The sequence below is a fragment of the Notamacropus eugenii genome, chromosome 1, assembly GCF_028372415.1.
Source record: "Notamacropus eugenii isolate mMacEug1 chromosome 1, mMacEug1.pri_v2, whole genome shotgun sequence".
Lineage (NCBI taxonomy): Eukaryota > Metazoa > Chordata > Mammalia > Diprotodontia > Macropodidae > Notamacropus > Notamacropus eugenii.
This window is the reverse complement of record NC_092872.1, coordinates 605504923-605532189: the sequence shown is the minus strand read 5'-3', so window position 1 is coordinate 605532189 and position 27267 is coordinate 605504923. Positions and strand designations below refer to the sequence as shown.

The 27267-nt window shown below is 39.4% G+C and overlaps 1 protein-coding gene across 1 annotated transcript in view; it reads left to right on the top strand.

The window, feature by feature from the left end:
- Positions 1–18999: 18999 nt before the first annotated feature.
- Positions 19000–27267, top strand: part of LOC140520638 (two pore channel protein 2-like) — a 62059-nt gene continuing 53791 nt past the window's right edge. The window contains exon 1 of the mRNA XM_072634685.1: positions 19000–19686. Within this exon, the coding sequence (XP_072490786.1) occupies positions 19582–19686 (105 nt within the window). The 5' untranslated portion in view covers positions 19000–19581. The remainder of the gene's footprint in view (positions 19687–27267) is intronic.

Here is a 27267-nt window from a genome sequence, read left to right as displayed (position 1 = left end):
ATCTGGAACACTTAAAGGTTACTACTTTCATTGATTCAAATGACATAACTTTCTGTGGCCCTCAGTTTCCTCATTTGTAAAAAAGAGGGTGTTGGACTATATGGTCGCTAAGGTTTTAGTTCAGCCTCTGATTCTGTGAATATCAATAAAAAGTAAAATCCTTGTTTTAATAGCCTGAAGTGTTACACTTAAGCCACCTAGTGTCCAAGAGGAAAACCACATCTGGAATAGGATACATGCTAATGGCAGGCCCCACTGAGACATTCACACTTCATCTTGCCATCAGTATATACCACAACCAAGCACTCTACAGAAGTCAGCTTGCTATTTGCTAAATGTTGTAAAAGAGAATAGAGCATTCCTCAATACAAAGAAGGGCCGCAGGTTCATAGGAGCCTTTAAGAGTTATAAAATCTTCAAACCCTACAAATCAAGACTTAATTTATTGTTGATTATCTGACTTCAAGAAAGTGATGAAAAAAATTAATAAATTAAATGTGACTTGGGCTATCTCCTGGTAATTTGATATTGTGTGTGTTCATCCTTTGTTGCCAAAGAAGACCATGCCATCAGAGAAATGATGACATGACTTGCACTTGACTTTGTTTTGAGTGAGGGAAGCCTGTGCAGGTCACCAACCTCACTTCTCCTCCAGAGCCATCTGAATCCAGTGACCAGATATTCATCAGGGTGACTGGAGATGACCCAGGATGAGGCAATTGGGGTTAAGTGCCTTGCCCAAAGTCATACACCTAGTGAGTATCAAATGTCTGAGGTGAGATGTGAACTCAGGTCCTGACTCCTGCACTGGTACTGTATCCACTACACCAAATTTGATATTAGAATGAAAGGAGACACATAGGTCATTCAATAGTTAACCAAAGATATACTTAGCTATAGCAGGGGAAGGCTATTCTACTAGTATATGCTGGGAGTTGATCCAAATGAGTAAAACTCCACTACTTCTGAGTCTGTTAGTAAAACCTCAGAATAAGACTGGAGTTCCTTAGGGTTGCTGACACCACTCAGAAGACCAGAAGTGATGTCAACAGCTAGAGCCTCTATTTCAATATGGGGGAAAAAAAACAAGTCTGATTTGTATAGAGTCTGGGGGTAAGGTGGGTTAGTATATTGCTCCCATCCTAGGTAAACCAGTCTAACCTAGGGGTCCCTTCTACCTTTGTGGTTTTCTGAAAAAAAAATATGCATTATTTTGTATTCCTGAGTATTTTTGCAGATTTATATCATTATTTGTATCTCAGGCCTCCATTTTTAAGTGTCCTTTTAAGTAAACTAAGCCAGATAAAATATTCTTCACTATATTAGGAACCTTTCACATTTTGGAGGTCAGTTGCTTAGGAGACACCACCAAAAGAATCTCAGATTATGCTAAATGATGTTAGCTATGTATTGGTGCTTTGGGCACATGTCCCAGGATGGCTGACCATTAATTTTTAGGAAATGGTCTTAATTCAAGCAAGGGAAGGTAAAGGCTGACTTATTCTGGAAAAGTATAAATTCCTCAAGGGCAGAGATATTTGTTTTTTGTCTTTGTATCCCTAGTACTTAATAAATGCTTTTTTGTTTTTGTACCCCTAATACTTAATAAATGCTGAATTGTTGGATTATTAGATCAATATTTCATTTTGTTAACAAGTTATATAGGCGGAAAATGATTATTTAACCATCAGGAGTGCTGCTAAGAAAGCACATGACCCTACTTAGTGATGAGGACTTAATGCTGCCAATCACAGTCTCATCCCAGTGATTAAATACTCCACCTGGCACTAGTGAGCATTCAGGAGGTCATGCCAAGCTCTTTGTGATTTTTCAGAGAGCTGCCTATGTCTATCCCCTAGCTCCACTCTCTTTTGGGTAGAAGGATTGCTCTCAAACTAGGCCCATATTATGTGGATTTATCTGAAAAGCTACCTAGTGAGGCTTGTTGTTGTTTTACCTTTCTTTATATTTCCAATGCTTAGTCCAGTGCCTGGTACCTAGAAGGCACTTAATACATGCTTGTTGACTTGACTTGGTTTGTAGTACCTGTACAGTCAGGGAAAGAAAACACCCCCCTCTTCCCTTTGCTGTTCTATTTCAGTGAAATTTAGTTAAACAGAAAGGTAGCATAGCTTACCTGGCCTAGAAGCTAGAAGAACCTGGTTCCAAGTCCAGTCTCTGAGACACATTTGATTAGAGGACCCCGAACAAATCACTTCCCTTCTCAAGGCTCTAGGCTGGAGGTATCAAACCCACAGCTCACAACACTTTCCAGTGCAACCTGAACTAAATTAAAAAGGAATTGGGAAATATTTAGCAAAATAAATAAAAATACAATAAAACAGATAATATTACATTTTAAAACTAAGTCAATATGTGGCTCACAGTTTAATTTACAGGTCTTGAGTTTGTTGTTGTGGTCATCCTTCGTTTTTGAAGAAGACCATAACATCAGAGAAATGATGGCATGACTTGCACTTGACTTTGCTTTGAGTGAGTGAGGGTTGTGTAGGTCACCAGCCTCACTTCTTCTCCAGAGCCATCTGAATCCAGTAACCAGATATTCATCAGGATGACTGGAGATGACCCAGGATGCAATGGGAGACCTTGACCGTTTTAGGCTAAGGCCTTTTCAGGTACTCACTTAAGGGGAGGTAATGGCCCATTTAATAAGCAAAAGAAAAAAATAACTAAATCAAGCTGGGAGAGAAAGAGAAGCAGTTACTATCGATAATCACTGTAAGCCAGGAGGGTCCAGAGAAAAGAGGTTGGGCAGGAACCTATTGTGGTCCAATCTATGGGCTTCAGAGTACACTGGGTTTAAGGTTTTGGGAAAGAGAATGCAGGCAAGCAAGCAAGCAAGAAAGTGAGAAAGGAAGAAAGAAAGAAAGAAACCTAGCCAGTAAACCCTAAGTTAACTGGGCATCCTCTGGCAATCCAAATTTACCTTCCTTTGGGAAAGAGAAGGAAGGGGAGAGAGAGAAAGAAAGGAGAGGATGAGCTGAGTCACCCAGCTAGCTGGGTCCCCATTCGGGCAGCTCTGTCTACTCGCAGGTTCTTGAGTTTGACCCCACTTAACTCTAGTTATGCTCTAAGACTATAAATTGTGAAGAAGGTGGTGACCTGCATTTGTAGAGTTTCTTCACCTGGGGGTTCCATATACCAATGAAATCACAGGTCCTGTCCCTATTCTTATCAATAACACAAGTATGACCTAACTTGTGCCATGTTTGTGCCCTTAAGCAGTCTGATGAAACTTATGGACCCCTTCTCAGAATAATATTTTTAAGTCTATATAAGAAAATGCATAGTATTGCAAAGCAAAGTAATTATATTGAAATGAACTTAGCAAAACATTAAAAAGTTGAGAGACCCTAGATTAAGAACCCCTGTTTTGTGCTACTCATAACAAGAGATGAAAAAGAATTAAAACCAAATACTTTAAAACAATTATTATGAGGAACAGACCATGGTTCCTTCCAGTCTAGCCAGCCCAAACTCTTAGTCAGTAGGCAGGGCACCAACCCCAAAAGTTTAAATTGTACTCAGTACTTAGATTCAAACCTCTCACTCAGCTGCTGCCACCATTTTACCACAGAGAACTAGCAGACAACCCTTAAGTAGCCCCCAGGTTCACCTCAGAGGGAGCCAATGTGTAGTTAAATGGGGAAACTCAGGACTGAATGTCTTGGCTGTTCTAAATCTTAGGAAGGCAGGGGATGGCTATCTGGATCAGATACTGAATCCTCTTCCTGCTCATCCTATCCACTGGCTACTTCCTTCTGGCCATGCCTCTGACTTCTGACAGTTAGGAGCAATGAGGTGCCATAGCTGATAGAGGGCTGGGCCTGAAGTCAGGATAGACCTGAGTTCCAGTCTAGGCTCAGATACTTACTACCTGTGTGACCCTGGGTAAAGGTTAGCTTCTTTCTCCCTCAGTCTCCTTATCTATATGATGGGGATAGTAATAGCACCTACCTCTCAGGGTTGCTGTATGACTCAAATGAGATTCTAATTATAAAGTGCTTAACACAGTGCCTGGCACATAAGTTAGTGTTATATAAATGTTAACTATTCATATAATGGGTCCATCAGTATTGCTGTTCAGTCATGCCTGACTCTTCATGGGGTTTTCTTGGCAAAGAAACTGGAGTGGTTTGCCATTTCCTTCTCCAGCTCATTTGACACATGAGGAAAGTGAGGCAAACAGGATTAAGTGAATTGTCCAGGGTTGTACAATTAGTAAGAGTCTGAGGCCAGATCTGAACTCAGGAAGATGAATCTTCAGGACTTCAGGCTTAGTGTTCTATCCACTGCACCACTTAGCTGCCTGCTGAATAGGCCTTACCTCAGTCAAACTGAGATCTGTTAAAGACCTTAGCTTAAAAAGGTCAAGTTCTCCCACAGCATCCAGGGCCATCTCCAGTTGTCCCGATCGTATCTTGCCACTGGACCCAGATGGCTCTGGAGGAGAAAGTGAGGCTGGTCACCTTGCACAGCCCATCTCATTTAAATCCAGTTCACCTGCATGTCATGACATCACCTCCCTGACTATGGTTGTTTTCAAGAACAAAGGACAAACAATGAGCACAGCTATTCGGTATTAGTATTCTGTTTTACTGCTTAACTCATAAACCTGTTCCTGCCCAAGAGCACAGTCTCACTATGAAAAATCAACTTCAAGAAAAGAACCTGGTTTCTTCCCTTCAGGTTACTGCCTTGTCTGTCTCTGTGGCCTGCTCACATCTTAGATCACTTCTTCCTTCTGCAGTCTATACCTCTAGCAGAAGATTTATTTTGTCTCATTTCAGGGGACAAAATGTTGCAGGCAAACCCACCTAAGCTCTCTCTGAAGCTTTATTTTGGAGATGGGGGTAGGAAAAACAACTTGAGAAATAGGCTGTTTCATTAGGGGGAGGCAGAGCCCCACCCCCTACTACAATTACAAATCTTGAAAAATACAGACATGCACAAACTAGGTGCTTGATAAATGTTTATTGTATTGTATGTCCTTAATGCCAAATTCTTATCTGAGAAATTTGATCAAGATTCTTTTTTCTCACTTATGATTCTCATTTATGTTAATAAAACTTCAAGATTTCCTGAGAATAAAGTTATCTCTGTAGATGTATCTGCTAAGGCATCTTGTATGATCTTGACATTTGCATTGGATTCGCCTTACTGCTAGAGAGCCTTTAAAACTCCATTTTATTGTATGGAAGAGAAACAAGATTGGAGTAATTCTGTCTTTTCCACTCACTGTTATCCATAATCCATCCAATCCAAATTGTGGTCCTAGGCCTTCTTGGCTTTCTGTTTATTCCCAATATAGCTAAAAAAAAAAATCCTTTCTCCAGTCTTTTGAATATTATTCTTACAGAACCTTGCCTCTCATTCTCCGCTCCTGCATCCATCTTCTACACACTATAATCTTCTCCTTACTCTTAGGAGAAGTCTAATTTGGTTGACAGGAAAACAATACACAAAGGCTACAATGATGTAAACAGAAGGAAAAATGAGACTGCATACTGCATAATTATATGACCAAGCTTGGCTTGAGGAAGAAATGAGAAAATGTGCTTTCCTTCCTTCTTTGCAGGAGTTGAGGGTAGGGGTGGGCTGGAGTCTATGGGTGTGGAACATTGGATATAATTTCAGTATTGGTGGATGCATTGGGTAATTTGGCTGAATTGCTTCTCCTCCTAATGCCTACCTCTTTCTTCTTCATTTGTTGTTGCAGAGGTTGGCTCTGTGCCTAGGGGAGAGGGGAGGGATGCATCCAGGAAAGAATGAAAAAAATATGGAAATCAGTGGTTTAGAGGACATATCCTTGCAGCACTTCAAAGTTAACTTGTCTAAAACTAAACTCATTCTCTTCTCCCCTAAACTTGCTCCAACTTCTCTATGTTAATAGAAAGATCATGTTCCCAATCACCTAGGCTTATAACCTTGAAGTCATCTTGGACTAAAAAGAAGAAAAAAAAATCAACAGAATTTTAAAATTAATAAAAACAAAAATGCAATCCTCTTAAAGCAACTAATTTGGTTGAGTTCTTTGTACATACACATTGGTCACTTAAAGCAGTTCTCCCTTTTCTTCTTCATAGGGATAATTTGTGTTTGTGTAATCAGATTCTTGAAAAACATCTGCCTGAGTAAATTCTCCCTGTTTTTTTTTTTTGTTTGTTTTTGGCTGTGGGATTCTACTTCTTTCTCTGATCTCTTTGTAGTCTATACAATTGGGGGAGAACCCACACAAGGAAGCTCACAAATCCATTCAAGTTTACAAAAAGTCTGGAATCAATAAATCAATCAGGCAGCAAGCATTTGTTTAATTATCCTACTCACTATGTACTAGGCACTGTGCTCCACACTGGGGATACAATACAATGAATTAAACAGTTTCTGCTTGAACAGAACTTACATTCTATAGATGGAAACCTGAATTAAGATAGTTGCAATAGCAGTACAGAGGAAGGATCAATGAGACAGCTATTGCTAATTTGATGTGAAAGTGAGAGAAGAGAGAGGAGTCCAAGATGACTTCAAGCTTATGAGCCTGGTTGAGTGGGAAGATGATCTTTCTATTATCATAGAGAAGTTGAGGCAAGTTTAGGGGAGATGTTGATGAGTTTAGTTTTAGACAAGTTGGCTTTGAAGTGCTGGAAGGATATGTCTTTTAAACTAGCGCTTCTTAAACTTTTTCTTCTCAAGACTCCTTTTTGGATTTGGTCCCATTCATTGGCATTGAATGGCCTGAGAGCACACTCAGTGCAAAGTGTGCATGCTTTGTGTTCAGAACCAAGGTTGCAATGAAGTTACGCAATGCAACATAGGCAAGTGCTGCCTGAAACACCTCACATTCATTATGTGTTTGACTTCGAATTAATTTTTGATTATTTTGTATTTAGAAACATTTTATTGTTGTCAGATTTTTCACAACCCCATATGGGATCTTGACCCACAGTTTAAGAAACACTGCCCTAGACCAGTGGTCTTCATACTTCTTTGACTTTTTGCCCTATCAGTTAAAAAAATTTTGAACAAACTTCTCTAGTATGTGAACATTTACTTACTTATACTTGTACTTATTTATACATGTACTACTATACTAATAATCCTGTACATTAAAGAATTTAGAAAACAGAAATAGTAAAATGAGATAAAGATCAAGTAGAATTTCTTCTTATAGTCAATAAGGAACCAGTATAGTTTTTTGAATAGGGGAGTGACATGGTCAGATTCATGCTTTAGGGAAATCACTTTGGCATCTGTGTGGAGGATAGATTGGAATGGGGAGAGGCCTGAGGCACAGAGAGCAATCAGGAAGCTATTTCAGTTGTTCATGCAAAAAGTTATGAGGAACTGAACTGAGTTGGTGGCCATGAGAGCAGAGGGAAGGAGATGCTGTGGAGGCAGAAATGACAATATTTAGCAACAGATTGACTATGTGGGGTAAGAGAAAGTGTTGCATTAAGGATCAGACTAAAGTTATACAGTTGGGTGACTATAAGAATGGTGGTATCCTTAGCAGAATTAGGGAAATTTGGAAAGGCTATGGGCTTTTGGTAGTTTTTGGTACATTTTTGAGAGAATGTAATTGCATGATCACAATCCATCCATGCATGCCCATCAAAACAAGAATTATGTCATATATGGGGGTTTGGGCTAACTTATTGGCCATTTCTTTGGAGGATAGGCTCCATCATTGAGGGATACTTGGTACAGGCAGAATGTGGGCATGCTCAGGGATTAGGGTGGGGGATTGTGGGAGATCTTGTGTGCTATAGCTACTATGAGTGTTTGGGTCAGGGGTAGGTTATAACTGACTTAAGGGGCTCTACCCTATGTAGCCCTGGGAGGCCAGCAGTGGAAGAGAATAGAGGATAGAATATTTAAGGGGATGGTGTAGTTCTGTTTGAGAGAAACCTATGATTGGTTATGGGAGGGGAAAAACATGGAATCCATCTTTCTACCTTCTCACTAGTTGATCATTAATTCCTTAGAGGTTAACACATGGACCTTGAATAGAGGAAAAAATGGAAGCAGATAGCAGAGTAGATTAAAAAACAGAATTCTACAATATGTTGTTTATGAGAAAAACATTTGAAACAGAGAGACACACAGTAAAGGTAAGGAGTTGGAGCAAAATCCATCATACTTCAGCTGAAGTAAAAAAAATGCAGGAGTAGCAAACATGATTTTAGACAAAGCAAAACCAAAAATAGATCTAATTAAAAGAGATGAGGAAGGAAACTACATCTTGCTAAAAAAGGTGCCATAGACAATGAAGTAATATCAATACTAAATGTATATGCAATGTGTTATAGGAGGAAATAGACAGTAAAACTATACTAGTGGGGGACCTCAAACTTCCCCCCTCAGAACTAGATAAATCTAATCAAAAAATAAAGAAGAAGTTGAGGGGGTGAATAGAATTTTAGAAAAATTAGATATGATAGATTTCTGGAGGAAATTGAATGGGGATAGAAAGAAACATACCTCTTTCTCAGCAGTACATGAAACCTACATAAAAATCAACTATAAATTGGGACATAAAAACCTCACAATCAACTACAGAAAGGTAGAAATATAAAATGCATCCTTTTAAGGTCATAATGCAATAAAAATTGCATTCAATAAAGGACCACAGAAAGAAAGATTAGAAATTAATTTGAAACTAAATAATTTAATCCTAAGGAATGAGTGGGTCAAAGAACAAATCACAGAAACAATAAAAAATTTCATTGAAGAGAATGACAACGAGACAACATACTAAAATTTGGGATGCAGCCGAGTAGTATTTATGGGAAATTTTATATCTCTAAACACTTACATCAATAAAATAGAGAAAGAGCAGATCAATGAATTGGGCATGGAACTAAAAGAACTAGAAAAAGGACAAATTAAAAAAACCCAATTAAGCACCAAATTGGAAATCTTAAAAATCAAAGGAGAGATTGATAAAATTGAAGGTAAGGAAACCATTGAATTAATAAATAAAACTAGGAGCTGTTTTGATTAAAAAAAAATAGATAAACCACAGGTTAATTTGGTTTAAAAAAAAAAGAAAGAAAAAAACCAAATATCCAGTGTCAAAAAGGAAAGGGGTGAATTCATCACCAATGAAGAAGAAATTAAAGCAACTATTAGGAGCCATTTTGCCCAATTGTATGCCAATAAATCTGACAATCTAAGTGAAATGAACAAATATTTACAAAACTACAAATTGCTCAGATTAACAGAAGAGGAAATAGAATACTTAAATAACCCTATCTTAGAAAAAGAATTTGAACAAGCCATCAATGAACTCTCTAAGAAAAAATCATCAGGGTCAGGTGAATTCTACCAAACTCTTAAAGAACAACTAATTCCAGTACTTTATAAAGTATTTGGAAAAATAGTTTGAGGAGTTCTACCAAGTTCTTTTTATGAAACAAATATGGTGTTGATACTTAAACCAGGAAGAGTGAAAACAAAGAAAGAAAACTGTAGGTCAATTCCCCTAACGAATATTGATGCAAAAATTTTAAATAAAGCATCAGCAAGAAGATTACAGCATACACTATGACCAGGTGGAATTTATCCCAGGAGTGCAGGGTTCATTCAATATTAAGAAAATTGTCAGCATAATTGACCATATCAATGACAAAAACAATAGAAACTATATGATTATCTCACTAGTTGCAGAAAAAGCTTTTGACAAATGCAATGCCCATTTCTATTAAAAAAAAAATTAGAGAAAATAGGAATAAGCTGAGCTTTCCTTAAAATAATAAGTGGTATCTAATAGCGATAAGCTAGAAACCTTTCTAGTAAGACCAGGAGTGAATCTAGGATGTCCATTATCCCCAATATTATTCAATGTTATGCTAGAAATGTTAGCTGTAGCAATAAGAGAAGAAAAAGAAATTGAAAGAATTAGAATAGGCAATGAGGAAATAAAATTATTACTCTTTGCAGATGATATGATGGTAGACTTACAGAATCAACTCAAAAACTAGTTGAAATAATTAACAACTTTAGCAAAGTTGCAGGATATAAAATAAACCCATATAAATGGCCAGCATTTCTACATATTGCCAACAAAGCCCAGCAGCAAGAGATAGAAAGAGATATTCTAATTTAAATAATGGTAAACAACATAAAATACCTGCCAAAACAAATCCAGGAACTATATGAACACAATCACAAAACACTTTTCACAGAAATAAAGTCAGCTCCAAATGGTTGGAAAAGCATCAGTTATTAAAGGATAGGCCAACCCAATATAATAAAAATGACAGTTGTACCCAAATTAATTTACTTATCCATTGCCATGCCAATTAAATTGCCAAAAATTATTCTGCAGAGCTAGAAAAAAAAATAACAAAATTCATCCGGAAGAACAAAAGGTCAAGAATATAAAGGGAATTAATGAAAAAAAAAGCAAAAGCAAAGGAAGGTGACGTAGCCACCAGATCTGAAACTGTATAATAAAGTAGTAATCATTGAAACAATCTGATATTGGCTAAAAAATAGATTAGTGGATTAATGTGATAGATTAGGTACAGCAGACATAGTAGTAAATGATCATGGTAATCTAGCGTTTGATAAACCCAAAGACCCCAGCTTTTGGGATAACAACCTACTGTTCGACAAAAACTTCTGGGAAAACTGGAACACAGTATGGCAGAAACTAGGTATAGACCAACGTCACGCTGTATACCCAAGATAAGGTCAAAATGTGTACATGATTTAGACATAAAGAGTGATATTGTAAGCAAATTAGGAAAGCAAGGAATAGTTGACCTGTCAGATCTATGGAAAAGGGAAGAATTTATGACCAAATAAGAGACAGAAAGCATTATGAGATATAAAATGGATAATTTTGATTATATTAAATTGATAAGTTTTTGTGCAAACAAAGCAATGCTATCAAGATTAGAAGGAAAGAAGAAATCTGGAAAACAGTTTTTACAGCAAGTGTTTCTGATAAAGCCCTCATTTCTCAAATATATAGAGAACTACATCAAATTTATAAGACTACAAGTCATTCCCCATTGATACATGGTCAAAGGATAAGAACAGAGAGTTTTCAGATGAACAAATCAAAACTATTCACAATGATATAAAAATGCTCTGAATCATTATTGATTAAAGAAATGCAAATTAAAATAAATTTGAGGTACCATCTCACACCTATCAGATTGTCTGTATGACAGAAAAGGAAAGTGATAAATGTTGGAGGGAATGTGGGAAAACTGGGACACTGATGCAGTGTTAGAGGAATTGTGAACTGATCCAACCATTTTGGAGAACAATTTGGAACTGTATAGCCCAAAAGGGCTATAAAACAGTGTCTATCCTTTGATCCAGCAATACCACTAGTAGGTCCCAAAATGATTCCCCCCAAAAGAGAAAGGGACCTATTTATACAAAAACATTTATAGCAGCTCTTTTTGTGGTGGCAAAGAATTGGAAATGGAAGGAATCCCCATCAATTGAGGAATGGCTGAACTAACTGCGGTTTATAATTATAATGGAATACTGTTGTGCTGTAAGAAATGATGAGCAAACAGATTTCAAAAAACCTGGAAAGACTTACACAAATTGATGCCAAGTGGAGTGAGCAGAACCAGGAGAATATTATACACAATAATAGCAATATTGTATGAAGATCAACTATGAATGACAACTATTCTCAGCCATACAGTAACATAAGACAATTCCAAAGGACTCATAAAGAATTGATGAAATCCAAATGCATATAGAAGCATATTATTTTTTACTGTCTTTATTTTTTGTGTATTTTTTCTTTTTGGTCTGTTTCTTTCACAACATGACTAACGTGGAAATATGTTTTTCATGATTACACGTGTATAACCTATATCAAATTGCCCACTATCTCATAGAGGGGAGAGGGGAAAGAGAGAGGGAGAAAATTTGGAACTCAACTTTTTTTTAAAAAAATGAATGCTAAAAATTGTTTCTACATGTAATTGTGGAAATAAAAATATTATACAAAAAAGAACTATGTCTAGTAGCTGATTGTTAATGGGAAGCACATCTGTAGGGGATTGGAGCTATAGTGTTAGGATTGCAGAATCACAAGGTTATCCCTATGATCACAGGTAGCACACTGCACTTTGGGTATCTTCTCTTCACTTTAGAGGGTCAAGCTGGGTTGGGGGGGAGTCTAGAGGGATGTTACATAACCATTATTATTCACTGAATTTGCTTCAGAACAAATTAGAAGAATCCTTGGGAGGATTTGGGGAAAATTATTTGAAAAGATAAAAAGAGCTCTCTCTACCTATTCTTTATACTAATTTCCTTTATAAGCTAGTCAGACAATGTGAGGACAGTCAAAATATAATCTTTTGCTGTTTTTCTTTTAGTATAATCAAGTGTCTGAGTGAATCTTGCCTTTATCAACAAGAGTTTCGCTATGAATAAAAGTACAGAAACAAGAGTTTCTTTAACTAGAAACACGATATGTATTTGTATTGTTAATGTGATTAAAAATCTTCCCCATCCTTTCATGGGCCTGCATATTAAGGGGAGTTTGATTAGGGAAGATTTGTAGGAATACTCACAGCTTTTGTTAATGAGGCACTGGTTCTCAAGGGTTGGTATGCCCTCTGGCTCTAAAAAAGGTATACATACTCTGAGGGTGAGGTTGTATTTTGAGGCTTAGTTTTTGGTAAGAAGGTTTGAGTGTCAGATGAGGACTCTGGGAAGCCGCTAAGGAATCCCCTCCCCACCTCTGAGAACTCAGATGTCGTGCTTCCCTCTCTGGTAATGATAGTGACACTGTTGGGGTCAATTGTCTCTTGAATTCAGGCAGAGGAAGCCATGTCTGTTGAGATTTCGATTTCTCTGTATTTTCTTTGAAATTCAGGGTGCTGACTCCCTGAAGTAGCTGAATGATATATGTGCTTGGTTAAAGGAATTGTATATGTGTTTGATTAAAGTGATTGTTAATCCTTTGAAAGTTGCTTCCCTTTTATGAATGCAGATCTAAGAACCTGTGATAGCAGCCCCTGCTATGTATATTGGGATGCTTAATGATACAGAGAATGATGTAGCAGTTTAAATGTTGGACATAAAAAAAGACCTGGGTTGAAATCCTACCTCTTACTCTTAAGAGCTGGGTGTCAATTCTTTTCTCTGAGTATTAATTTCCTCCTGGACCCTCCTGGCTTTAGAGTGATTATCAATAGTAACAATTACTGTTTTCCTTCCAGCCTGATATCTTCTTTTTCTTGACCTCATTAAAAGGGGCATGCCCTGGCTACTTCTTAAACAAGTCTATTCAATGAATGGGCGTTACCTCATCCTAAGTGAGTACCTACAAAGACCTTGGCCTAAAGGGGCCAAGGTCTCCCATTGCATCCTGGGCCACCTCCAGTCATCCTGATGAATACCTGGTCACTGGATTCAGATGGTTCTGGAGGAGAAGTGAGGCTGGTGACCTGCACAGCCCTCCCTTACTCAAAACAAAGTCAAGTACAAGTCATGTCATCTTTTCCTTGATGGCATGGTCTTCTTCAGCAACGAAGGATGAACACAATTTCCTCATCTGTGAAATGGGAATAATAGTACCTGTAGCAGTATTGCCATACCTACCACATGATTGTCATGACTGTATGTCAAACACATTGTAAACGTTAATTTTTATTATTATTACCATTATTACTTCTGTGTGCAGAGCATGATACTAGATACTATGGAAAGTTATAAGGAACGAGGTCAAAGAGAGGTGGTATATTGACATGAAAACTGTAACATAACACCTCAAACAACAATATACAAATAAGGACAGGGAATAAGAACAAGCATTGTATTTGCATCTGTGCCAGACTGGACCAGAGCTCAGGGTTTTGGATGCTGAGCTTTCCATGGTTAAATATATTTGGTCTGGTAAGCCTTCTTAGAGAGAGATTCGTTTTTTTAAAAATAATTTTTTATTGATTTCTTTTGTTTTTTAATATCAACTGCATTTCCCAAAGTATCTCTCCCACTTTCTCCTCCCAGGGAAGTATCTTAAACTTAAAATAAAAACTTTTTTTTTAACAAAGAAAACCAACCAACATATAAAAAACAAACAAAAAAACCTGACATTACACTTTATTCTATATCTACATTCCCCCACTTCTGTAAAGAAGGTGGGACTGGTGTTTATATGACTTTTCATATCTCTTTATTTTGGGGGCAAAACTTCCTCATTATCATTTTGCAGCATTTCATTTCTTTTATTTTGTCTTTTCATTTAAATTGTAATCGCTGTGTATATTGTTTTCCTGGTTCTGCTTATTTCATTTTGTATCAGTTCATGTAAGTCTTCCCATGCTTGAAAAAGTCTAAAGAGGGGAAGGGCAGGATTAAAGAATGCTATGAACAGTGGATGGTTTAGATGCAACAACGAATAGGATGTAAGGGTACTTGATTTGGACAAAATTTGAAAATTGGGGCAGAGAAGATGAGAGCAGTTAAATGAATGGAGGAGAAAAGTGGTAAAGGATCTTGAAGCAAAGGATCAGGTCATGGGCAAGTTACAGACATTCCCTCTTGAAACTGGATGCTGGAGGAGTTCCTGGTGTCAGGCAATTAGGAATTATGCAAAGAAAATAACTAGGATGCCCATCATTTCTACTTCTAAATCCCATTGCTATGCCTATACGCCGAGCAGGTCAAAGGTAGAAAGAAAGGAACTATAAACACAAAAGTAATTATAACAGGACCTTTTTGTAGCAGCAAAGAACTAGTAGCAAAATTAATGTCCAATGATTGGGGAAAGGATAAATACATTTTGACATGTGAATGTGACAGAATATTACTGTGCCATTAGAAATGATGAATATGAAAAATATAGGGAGGCATGGGAAGCCTTAGATATGTATATGAAGTACCACAGAACCAGAAAAACAGTTGTGATCATAATTTAAGTGGAAACAATAACCACCACCAAAAAAATTGAAATTAAATTCAGTATAATTATAATGATCATGCTTGGTCTCAAAAAAGGGTTGTAAGATCCTACTTCCTTTTCTTGGCAGAGGTGGGAGATTATGAATGTGGAACACTACCACAAGGTTAGCTTTGCTGAACTGTTTTCCTCCCCTCTCTTTCTTATATTTGCTATAAGAGATGCTCCTCAGAGAGGGGATGGAGGTAGGACTTGTTTGGAAAATGAAACAGATATAAAAGCAAAAGAGCAACCAAAAAAAAATGAAAAGTAATAATTTAAATGAGACCAGTGAGAGATACATGGGCCCTAGGTGGCTGTGTCTCGCCACTGCTCCAGCATTTCTAGGGTAGATGTGGGGAAGGTGGACTGCTTGGAACCCTATTCTTGTCACTGAATCATTAGAGGGGAAGGAGTCATTTTATTGGTTGGCTCTATGCTGGTTGACGACTTGCCTAGCCAGGGACACTGGCTTTTACTGAGGCCTCATATCTAGTGAAATTCCTGGAAACAGTTCTGACAAAGACAGCCAAAACAACCACCTTCAAGCCTGACTCACTCTCAAAATACTAAATAACCTGAGTTTGGGTTTTCTATTCATAGCTCCTCCTTCATTGCTTTGATGTTTAACAAATGTGTGCCTTGCAAACAGTAGTTCTTTTAAAAAGTATAGTGAATTGGTGCAATTTGTAATCCCATACTGTTACCCACCTTCCCCCACTCCCATTTGTGCAAAAGAAAAACACAATAGAGCCCCAAAGATTCAGAAACATACTAGATTCTAGTTGTGTTGAAACAGAAAAAATAGGGACCAGCAAGAATATTTTTTGTGGACGGAACCCCAAATAACTCCATATCACAGATTGTGAAGTCTACTCCATTGTACTAGATAGCCCTTTCAACTTGGACATTGGATGATGCTGTGAATTTATGCGAGTGGGGTTTGTAAGCATAAGTATAAAAGCAATTTTAACTTCTGGAGCAAGAATAAGCAACAAAGGTACTCTTGAATTAATTTTTATAGAAAAATTCAGTGGAGCTAGGGAGTTGGTCCTGTGGTGGGGAGACAAAGGCCTTAGGTTGCTAAGAGGTTGGTGATGAGAAAGTTGATAATTTGGTTGGTGCTAACTCTCTCTTTTTTTTTTCTGCCTGCTGGAGTACAAGTGATGTCAGTGCCCTTTAAATTTCAGTTGCCTGGATAAAGCCTCAGTTGCCTCACCCTAGTAAGTTTAAAAGTCAAAGAGGAATGAAAAGGGGAATTATTTTGGGAAAATAGTCTTTTTTTATTTCCAAACTAAAAAAACAATCATAAAAAATCTTAAACTAAATTGAACTGTTTGATAATTTAAAGACATTTGAATTCTTCCTTCAGATTCTGTGCTCCAGTGTTGTGTCTGAATACTTCATTCTTATTTATAAAGCGAAGAACTGCAGACAGCTGCATTCCTTTGCTGGAATGCCATATGGTTTAATCCAAGCCATATGCAATAAGGCAAAAGTAAAGTGTCGGCAGCCATCCTTCTTCTGAGTAGAGGAAAAAACAAGTTGTGATCTACTCCATCAGCATACAGGGAAATGAGGAGTACATTATATGAGAATGTTGGAATGTGCAGCATAAGGCAATCTCCCTTCCTCCCTTCCATGGCTGACAATAGGTAACAGGAAATACTGAATAGCACTTCTAGCACTTCATATGGAACAGTATGAACACCCTGCTGACTCTTTCTTTTTAAATCTCATAATCCTTTGTATCTTCTCAGAGGTCTTACTCTGACATCTCATTATGGTGTGAAGGAGTACTAGACCAGTGGAGCAAAAGCAATGGTAGATTCTAATAAACTGGAAAAGCTTCAAATATATTATATCATTCAAATTATAACCACTCTGGTTATAAAAACTGTATGTTGTCTGAGGACTGACCAGTCTATCTACTTAAGGAGGGATTTGTTGCCAGAATTTTGGCCCCGATGTGATAATTTTTTTTTGACTGCGGAGACCCACCTATGAAGGAATAATGGAAAGATATGATTAAGAATCACATAGGATGAGAAAGCATGGCAGAGATGTGATCTGGATGAGCTGAAGAAGAATCCACACCCAGTGAGGTCATAGCTTCATCAAACTCTTAAAATATAGTTTGATGCTATAACTTGAAATTAAACTAGCCAAGACCAGCCCTTTGTAATGAAATAAGACAATGTTTAAAAATCAGAGTAATTTCAATTGTGTATGCACTTCATCCAAGGTAGGACTATTTACCTAAGGTAAGGAAAGCAGCTCTCTATACAGAGGAGAAGGCTAAGAGCCTTGGCTGCTACCAGGAATCTCTCTCCAATAGCCTCTTGGTTCCCTGTTTGGAACTTTCACTTTCCTCCTACAGCTCTGCCTGCCCTTCCCATAGGCTGACATTCCTCACCGTTCCTTCCTCCCTGTACCCTCACCCTTTCCCTCTCCTTGTTGCCCTCTCCATTTGACTCTAGTGCTCCCTTAGACAGATTTTCTTTTTCCATTTTTGGAATTGGCCTTGTAAATTCACTTTAAATCAACAAGTACTTTTTTTAAAAAAATCAACAAGAACTTAGCATCTATTATGTCAAGCATATCCTAGATCTCTAAGAAAGGAAAACATTAATTCTGGTTTATATTAGAATTTTTTTTTCTCTTTCTGAATACCAGAACAGGCTTCAGACTTCTAGAGCACAGGTCTTTCATAGTACACACTATGTAGCAGGCACTTTTTAGACCAGGTTTTGCAGAAACATAGGTTCCTTCATGGAAACTTGCTTGATTCTATTGAGTATCTTGCATACACATAAATATTTGGTCTAGCCCTCTGATTTCATTGGTGTGGCAATCTCCCATTGTGGAAAACTCCCAGTATGAAACCTCCTTTCACTTCTATAGCTCTATAACTCATAATCTTAGAAGGTTGCCTGGAATACTGAGAAGCTGCCCAGGATCACTTGGTGTATGTCAGAGGCAGGTCTCCTCCACTCCAAAACAGGCCGTTACATTCTGATGCTTTTCTTACATATATTATTATTATTAATAATTTAATATAAGCAAAGTCTAATTTCAGCTAATGGAGCTTAAAATATGCTTGAGCAAAGCAGCACAAATTCCACTGTCAAAGCCAAGTTTTGATGACAATCGTACTAAGTAGGCAGCTAGGTGGTGCAGTGGATAGAGCACTGGGCTTGGAATCAGGAAGACTCGTTTTCCTAGTTCAAATCTGACTTAATTAGCTGGGCAAATCTCAACCTTTTTGCCTCGGTTTCCTCAACTGCAAAATGAGTTGGAGAAGAAAATGGCAAACCATTCCAGTATCTTTGCCAAGAAGAATCCAAATGAGGTCACAAAAAGTTGGATGTGACTAAACAACAAAAGGAATATAAAGCATTCTGCAAACTCTCTATGCTACTGTGGTTGTTCTGCTGCCTTTAATACTTGGCAAAACCTGCATTTTCATAGCCTCGAATCTTCCCTATGCTGACAGCCATCTCCAAGCTTTCTGATCGTTGGCAGAGTGTTGATGGGGCCAAACAATCCATCACTTGAGAGCTGACCTGATCTGGGAGAACCCCACGTCACCTCCGGGACACTCAGGGGCCTGTGACTGGAGGTGGTACAACTTTGGGGGAGCAATGGTTCGAAGTCTTACTTAACCTGGATCATTGATCATAAAGCTGGTTTGTTTTTACCTGAAAGTTCCTTGTCTTTAAAAAATTCCCAGCGCTCTGGGCATAGAAGAGGTATCCACAATGCCAGCATCAAACAGGTGTACCATGCCACTGGACCAAGCCCTGCCCTTTCCCATTTCCAGATGCCATATAGAAAACTCTCAACTCCTTTCCGTTGTCCATTCCTCATGCCCCAGAGAGCTCCAAAGAGAACGAACTTTGCCGGGGACAGGCTGAGGGCAACCACCCGCCTCTGGGACCCCATCCTCCTGTATGTCTTTGCGTCTCTCTTTAGGCTTAGGGACGATTTCTCCAGCCTGTTTAGGTGAAAGCCAAAGCCAGCCGCTGTTTGGAAGACGTTTCCGAAGGATCGCTGCCCACCGTGGCTCTCACAATAGGTCGGATTGGTCAGCCTCTAGCCACTGTTGGGTGGGCTCCCTCCCTACTCAGGCTGCATGCCACCCCTCCCTCTTCAAACAGTCTTAGACTAGTGCAGCCCGGGTCAGGACTAGGGAGGAAAGAGGCCAGAGTTGGGGGAGCCGAGCGAGAGAGGAGGCCCGTTTTAGGGGAGGGTCAGTCTGTAGGTCTGTCCGTACGCATCTGGCGCTGCTGGAATTTCCACTCCCTTTCAGGGATTTCTGCTGAATGATTCCCGCTGCCTCTCGAGTCACGTGAAACGGCGATTAAATCTCCCGTTCTCAGCCGCCCCAGCCGCCCCTCAGTTTTCCAGCCGGATTCAGCGTTCTGGGCTGCAGTGGGGGATGCACCCTCTCCCCCGAGCCCCGTCAATGAGCCTGGGAGCACCTTCCTACAGCCTCCGTTAGCTGCCAGCGCCTTGGGCAGCCGTCCAGTTTCCTGCACTTTCCTTAACTCCCCAGACCCAAAGGCAAGCTTTCCCTCAGTGGCCGGAGGTGTCCATTTGGGTCTGGCTAAAACACGAAATTTCTTGAGATGCCTGGCACCATAGAAGAATCGGAGGGGAGTAACGAAGCCCCCCGAGCCGGGGAGGGTAGCGCAGTGAAGATTAGCCCGGAGCTGGAGCAGCCCACAGAAGAGGTAAAGGCGAGGCAGGGAATGGGGTGGGGAGACAGTGGTGGGAGGGCGCGCCCCTGTTTATACTACCCTTCGGCTTGGAGGACCCTCGCGCTCTCCGGTACCCCTCCGCATCCTGCTCCATCCCACGTAAGTAGACAAACAGAACTTGTTAAGGGGTTGTTTTACAGTTCTGATAATCTTACACCCTTCTCCCTTTAGGAAGATCTTGCTGAAGAAGCAAAGAGGCTTAGAACCCCGAGCCGACCACTCCTTGTTGACAAGCTTGACTCAACCCTCCTCCGTAATCCTTTCCTGAGACTGTATTTTTTTAAAATTTCATATTCAGAGCGCAAACATGTTTCTAAAGGTTTACGTAGGGCAGCTGGACTCACTCTTCAAAAGGTTTAGTAAAATTCTAAACAGTGATCAGATCCATCTAAGGCTTGGAGTTAGTTGGGGCCGTATTTGGGAGCGAATGAAAGGAGGGAGACAAACTTCCAAGCTAACGCTGTGAACCCAAGTCAGTATTATTCACCACCACGCTAGGTAGGGCACGCGACATTCAGCATGTTAATACAACTTGGCTCATCTCTCCTCCTTGCTACCTGTGGTACTTCAGACAAGTGACTTCTTTTATGGGACCGTTTCCCCACAAGTAAAATCAGGCATTAGACAAATTGTTCTTTGCAGGTTCCATCCAGCTTCAAATCCTCTGAACTCGGGGAAAAGTTCTTTTGACAAAGTTAAATGCTTCCTCTGTCTCTGTGCCATTCCTGGTTTTCTTCCAGTCATCTCACCTTCTACCTTTTAAGCATGCTTCCATTAGTTGCAGGGGGAGCCCTGCTGTTTGGAATGAGGGAGAGTGACTTAGAAGCCCATAGTGTAAAGTGGGAACCCAACCTACATGGGGATTGTTGTGGGAATGTTTACCCTCTTCCAGGTTTTGAGTTGTCACTCCTGCTCATTTTCTATTAGCCTAGGTCACGGCAGTGAATCCACATCACTGCTGCCTGGACTCCTTATCCTGTGATTATCAAAACCAGCCATGGAAACAACAGGGCAACATGGCTAGGATTGCAGCTAAATCCAGGAGTAGTTTATAGATTATGATTGCAAAGAAAACTCTCTCTCTCTCCCTCTTTTTCTCCCTCTCCTCCCTCCCTCTCTTCCTCTCCCTCTCTCTACCGCCCTCTCTCTCCGTGTGTGTGTGTGTTTTGATCACCTCCTTCTGGAGAAGGGATCTTAGTTTACACTTGTAGCCTTATATTGCCTTGACCAACCAAACCCAACATGTTTCTCTCCTATTTCAGGGAAAACTGGGGGAGGTGGGGGAAGAGGGGCCTTCCTTGGATGTGGCCTCTAGTTTGGGCCATTTCCTGTTCTCTTTGGATGTTTCTCTGCCGTCCCTCCCCGCTCCTCCCAAAATTCACAAACAGCTATTTCATTTGTCCATTGTTCAGTTGTGTTAAACTCTTTGTGACCCTGCAAACCATATTGTCCATGAAGTTTTCTTGGCATTTTTTTTTCTGAAATAGTTTGTCATTTCCTTCTCCAGTGGATTAAGGTGGACAGAGGTCAAGTGACTTGCCCAGGGTCATACAACTAGTTAAGTATCTGAGGCTGAATTTGAACTCAGGTCTTCCTGATTCTAGGTCCAGCCCTTGGAGAGAAGTAAAACAGAATTATAGATTTGGAACTGAAAGGGACCTTATCAACTAGTCTAACCTCTTCATTTTTCAGATGAGGAGTTAGAGGTAGAAACATGAATTAGCTTGTTGAAGGTCACTAAGTTGGTAAATAAGGGGATGTGAATGGGAGGGGGTAGGCTGATGTCCAAGCTGGTTTTTCATCTGCCATATCACACTGCTTCTACTTTCTTAGCTTCCACTCTTCCAAGCTCTGACTGCTGAGAAGTCTATCTGTCATTTCAAAATCTAGACATCCCTGATACATTTGGCTTCTAGGAGATTTTGAAGCAAGTGAAAAAGAAGTTATCTGGATAGTTCACACCTGTGCGATGTTGCTCTACCATGGTCTTTGGTTAGCTTGGAGGAACAGGTCTTGGATGGGGGGGAGGGGGAAATAAAGTAGTTATTTCTAGTTATTTCCAGGAGGAGTATGGGGAAAGTTAGTAAATATTAGTAGTGTGATCTAGTGGCAAGAATGCTTGATAGGAAATGGGGAGTCCTGGTTTCTTGTCCGAGGTATGCTATATTCTAGGTATGACTTTATGTAAGGGATTTCACCTCTCTGAACTGCAATTTCTTCCTCTGTAAAATGAGAGGGGTTAGACTAAATGATCTTCAAGGATCTAAAGTACCATGATATTTAAAATTGTTTTAAAGTATTTTTAACCAAGATTTAAAAAAAATTCTTTGACTGAAAGTCACAGGGTGTAGATTTTATAACATGTAATAAGTAAGAGAAATGTTTCGGAGCCTTCAGAGCCAGAAATGCTGAGAAGGCTAAAGACAGTGCTGGCAAGTCACAAATTTCAGTAACTTTCATATCCATTCTGACTTTTGTTTCCTTCTCACCCTATCCTCCCGATGTTTTTCTTTGGCATTGGTGGAAAACAATCATCTGCACCTGAACATCAGCTGATTCTATCTTAAGGAGGTTCCTTTTTTTAAACTAGATAACAGGTGAACAAGTGAACTTGAATCTAGAAAGTTACTGATTAAGTCATTAAAGGAGCTGATGTAGCAGCACTAGGTAGACAAGTACCTTCTCCTGCACAGACTCTGACCCAGAGCAGCTATAATCTGTTCACTTTAATGTTCGATTTGCATAATTTACAAGGAGTAGGAAAAAAACTTCATTCAAATGAACAAGTGCTTGTTGAACACCAGGTATTGTAGTAGTTAAGTGGCACAGGCAATAGAGTACTGGGCTTACACTCAGAAGGACTTGAATTCAAAGCCTGCCTCAGACACTTAATTAGCTGTGTGACCTGGGGTAACTCACTTGACCTCAGTCTGCCTCAGTTTTCTCATCTGTAAATGATGATGGTAGCACCTGCCTCCCAGGGTTGTTAAGAGGATCAAATGAAATAATGCACATAAAGGGTTTTGCAAACCTAAAAGTGCTATATAAATGCTAGCTATATTTATTATTTGGGTAACCTCTAGTAAATCATTTGATCTTTCTGGGCTTTGCTTTCCATACCAAGCTCAGAAACTTCAAATTTATTTTTCTTTTCAGATTTTTATGTCTATGTAGGGACTGTATAATTAGCACCTTGTATACTTTCCTAGTGTCTAATTCCATATATATGTACTGTATCACTTTCTTTTATTCTCCACACTGTTCTAGCCAAATTGGAGTAGAAACTATTCTTCGCCCATGTCCAATGTTCTTCTACCTTCGTCCGGGTACTGCTAGGTTAACTGTCTTCCCATCCTCCATCTTTTTGTGTTAATATTGCAGCCAGTAAAAAAATATCATAACAAAAGACAGTATGGCTTAGTGGATGGAGTACTAAACTTGAAATAAAGGAAAGACTGTACTAAAATCCTACCTCCAACACTCATTAGCTATGTAGCCATGGATAGGCCATTTAATTCTCTCAGCCTCATTCTATATCTGTAAAATGCGGATAGCAACGTCTATAATACCTGATTGGCAAGGGCATTGTGAGGCTCAGATGGTATAAAGGATGCCAGTTGTTATTAGCCTACATTCACCAGGTCTCTGGTCCGAGGATGATTTCATTCCTTGAGCTTTCTGCACTCCTACTGAGCTCAAGCAATGTTTATAGAGCAATACAGGGTTGTGTGGGTAAATGTTAAATAGCTGTGCTCTCCTGGGGGGAAGAAACCCAAAAGGAAACATATGCAAATACACTTTTAAATTCAATCTGCATTATTAACAGTTTTTAAAGTCTTGACAATTAGCAAAACAATAAGCCAAGCCCTGATTTGTAGTGATTTTGTATTTCTGAGTGTAAATTTCACATTCTTGTATCACCTAAGAGCCAGCTCTAGCTCCAGCACAGCCCCTTCCTTGCCATATTGCTGTGGCTTCTCAATCTGTTGGGATTGGAAGCTCAATTCCGTGTGGACAGTCTCGGGCGGGTAAAGGTGGGAGCTTCTAAATCTTAGAGCTCTCACGAGACCCCCCCAGGAAACGGCAGGGAATCGAGGTGAACCGAGCTATCTCGAGTAATTCCGCCTCTTCCCGTGAGAAACGTGATGGGAGAGAGATCTCCCCACCCTCGAGATTGTCCCGGATTGGAGCACACCTAGTTACCTAACAGCACGGTATTTAGATGCAAACTATGCTGCTGAAGGTTAAGTAGGATTGAGGAAGCCTGAAAGCTCTCTTAGCACGTGAGGAGCCAAGAGGACAGTAGGCTCGGCTTTTCTTCTTTCCTCTCTCCCCTCCCCCTCTCTCCCCGCTTGTACTTCTACTTCAATCCCTTAAAATCTTAGCCTCCTTAGAAAATCTCCCCCTCTTCCTCCTAAGGAAGACCCCCCTGCACTTGTAACCGAGACCCTGAAATAAAGCTCAACCCTTGTTCGACTCTGGAACGTCCTTTCTCTCATATGAGCATCCAGTTTTGGCCAACCGAAGACCTTGGAGGTGAGGTAAGAAGACTCGGGTAGCCCACACAGGCCTCTAGGCCTGGCATCAATCCACCTTGAGTCTTCATGGCTTTAATGTTGTGTGAGTGGCATCATTATTACTTTCTCAACACTTAGAGAATACTTTTGGATTCAAAGGCTAGTCAAAGAATTACATAATTTGAGAGTTGAAAGGAACCTTGGCAACCACCTAGTTCAACTCATGTGGGGAAAGACTCCACAGTAACACACTCCCACAAGTTCTCATCCAGCCTTTCCTTGAAAACCTCCATTGAGAAGGAACTCACCATCTCTGGAGTCAGCTAAAACATTTTGGGAGAGCTTGCATTATTAGCAAGTTTTTCCTGTCATCAACCTAAAATTTGCTTTTTTGTCATTCCTGTCAGTTGTTTCTAGCTCTGTTCTCTGGAGCCAAACAGAAAAAGTTTAATTATTCTTCCATGTGAGACCCATCAGATTCAAGATAGGGTATCATGTGCTGCCTGGATCAAGTTCCTTCAACTGCTCTTCAGGGGATGTGAAATCAAGGCCAGTCACTGTCGTAGCTGCCTTCCTGTGGACACTTTTCAGCTCATTAACATCCTTAAATCTTGAGGTTCAGAAAGGAATGATGCTCCTTATGAAGTCTGATGCAGGTAGAATATTGATGGACTATGCTGAGGAAGCTATGCTTCTCCACCCAACTCATGATCACATGAGCTTTTTGCAAAGTTGTCACATTATATTGCTGAATCATGTTGAGTTTGCTGTCCATTGAAACCCCCAGATTTTTGTTAGATCAACAGAGATCTGACCATGCTTCTTCTATCTTGTACATATAATTAAAAAAACTGAAATATAAGAATTTACATTTTCCTTAGTAAATATTATCTTATTAGATTCATCCCAGTGCTCTCTGTTAAAATGTTTTGGGATTCTCATTCTGCTATCCTCTTTTTTAGCTCTGCCTCCCAAATTTGTATCATCTGCACATGTGATGAGTATGTGATCTATGCCTTTATCCAAGTAACTGATAAAAAAAAAAGCATAGTGCACTTTACTGTAGACCAGACCTTGTCAAGTTGATATTGAACCATTAACTCTTTCAGTCTAGACATTAAATTAATTTTGAACACATCTAATTGTATTATCATTCCAATTCCCATCCTCATTTTCTCCAGGCAATTTTGTCAATCAACTGCTTTGCTAAAATCCATGTAAATCGTATCTACTGAATTCTTCTAGTCTGCCAGTTGAGTAAGCCTGTCAAAAAAGGAGTTAAGGTTTGCCTGGGGTAAAACTGTTGTAATCATCACTTCCGTTTTCTAAATATTCCCTAACCATCTCTTTAATGATCCATTCTGGAATCTTCTAATCATTCTAAGTAAAGCTCTCTAGCCTATAGTTGATAATCTCTGTTCTTTCCCCTTTTTTTGAAGGGAAAATCAAGACATTATCCCTTCTCCAGTCATATACCTCTCCAGTTCTCTATGATCTTTCCAATACCGAAGTCTTTGGCTCAGCAGACACCTCTGTCAGTCCTTTCAGTACCTGGGCATGAATTAATTACCTATGGCCAGATTACTTGAATTCATCCCGGGCTTCTTGGTGCTCTTAGTTACTTCTTACTTATCATGAGCATCAAGTCTCTGTTAATTATTTTTCTTCTGTCATTTCCAGCGCAAAGTTCATTCTCCTTGGCAGAGAGAACATAAGCAAAATAATAGTGATACTGCCCAGATTTCTTTCTCTTGACAGTATCATCTTTGCACCCACCCCAAGCAGAGGACCTCTCTCTAATGTTGCTTTTTTGGGTTCCATTATGGTTTTAAAGAATTCTTTTGTGTTGTCCTTAACTTTCATTGTCAGTCATAGCATCCTCTGACGATAGTTTTTTACAGGGCTGTGTCATCATGCCCTTGTGTTCATTCTTTGTTACTTTAATTTGTCAGCAACTATGCATTCCTTTAGAAAAATCTGTTGATAGGCATTTACAATATGAAAGTCATTGTGACATAGAGGATGAGAATTGGTCATAAAATCAGGAAGGCCTAGGTTCAAGTCTTTCCTCTAATATAGACTAGTTGAGTGACCATGGGCAATCTAATCCCTCAGTGTCTAGGAAGCTCTCTAAGACTAAATCATAGGCAAATTGCCCATCTGCATCAGTGGAGGGAATTAACCTAATTGGAGTTTTCCATACTGATGACATGACAGGTATGGAAACAAACAAACCAAAAAACTAAAAATCAAATCAATATAAAATTTTAACAAAAACAAATTAAATGTTTCTGAGGATTGGTATTTGCTTTTAGGCTAAAATTATGTTGTATTTTTTTTAAGAACTGAGATTTCTGATTTTTGAGACTGCTATTTAATCATTATTGTGGATTTCTTCAACTTTGATAGATTACTATGGTAAATAGTTGAAACTATATATTTTTTTTCATTTCTGAGGAAGACTAGAAGAAGGCAAAGCAACTTGTAAAAATAGTTGGCTTTTTTATCTTAGGTTGCCAGTCAGCAAACATTTTTTAAGCACCTACTAGGTACCAGCCACTGTCCTAAGTACTGAGGATACAAAGAAAGGTGTCATGGGGAGCCAGATCTAATGGGGAACATAGCATGAATCAACTAGGAACAAACAAGACACATACACATATGTATTTTACATATATGATAAATTGGGGATAGTCTTAGAGGGAAGGCACTAAAATTAAGGGATGGGAAAGGTTTTTTGCATACTGGAATTTAGCTGAGATTTTGAAGGAAACCAGGGAAGCCAGGAGGTAAAGATAAACAAAGAGAATTCCAGGCATGGAGAACTTACAGCAAGTATGAATGCTTAAGCAGGAGATGGTGTGCCTTGTTCAAGGAGAGAAACAGTAAGAAGGTCATGTTACTGGATCACAGGCTGGGTGGAGGAGAGTAAGGAGCATGAAGACAACAAGGGACCAGGTTATGAAGGTCTTTGAATATCAGAGGATTTCATATTTTAATCTGGAGTTAATAGGGAGCTGCTAGAGTTTATTGAATA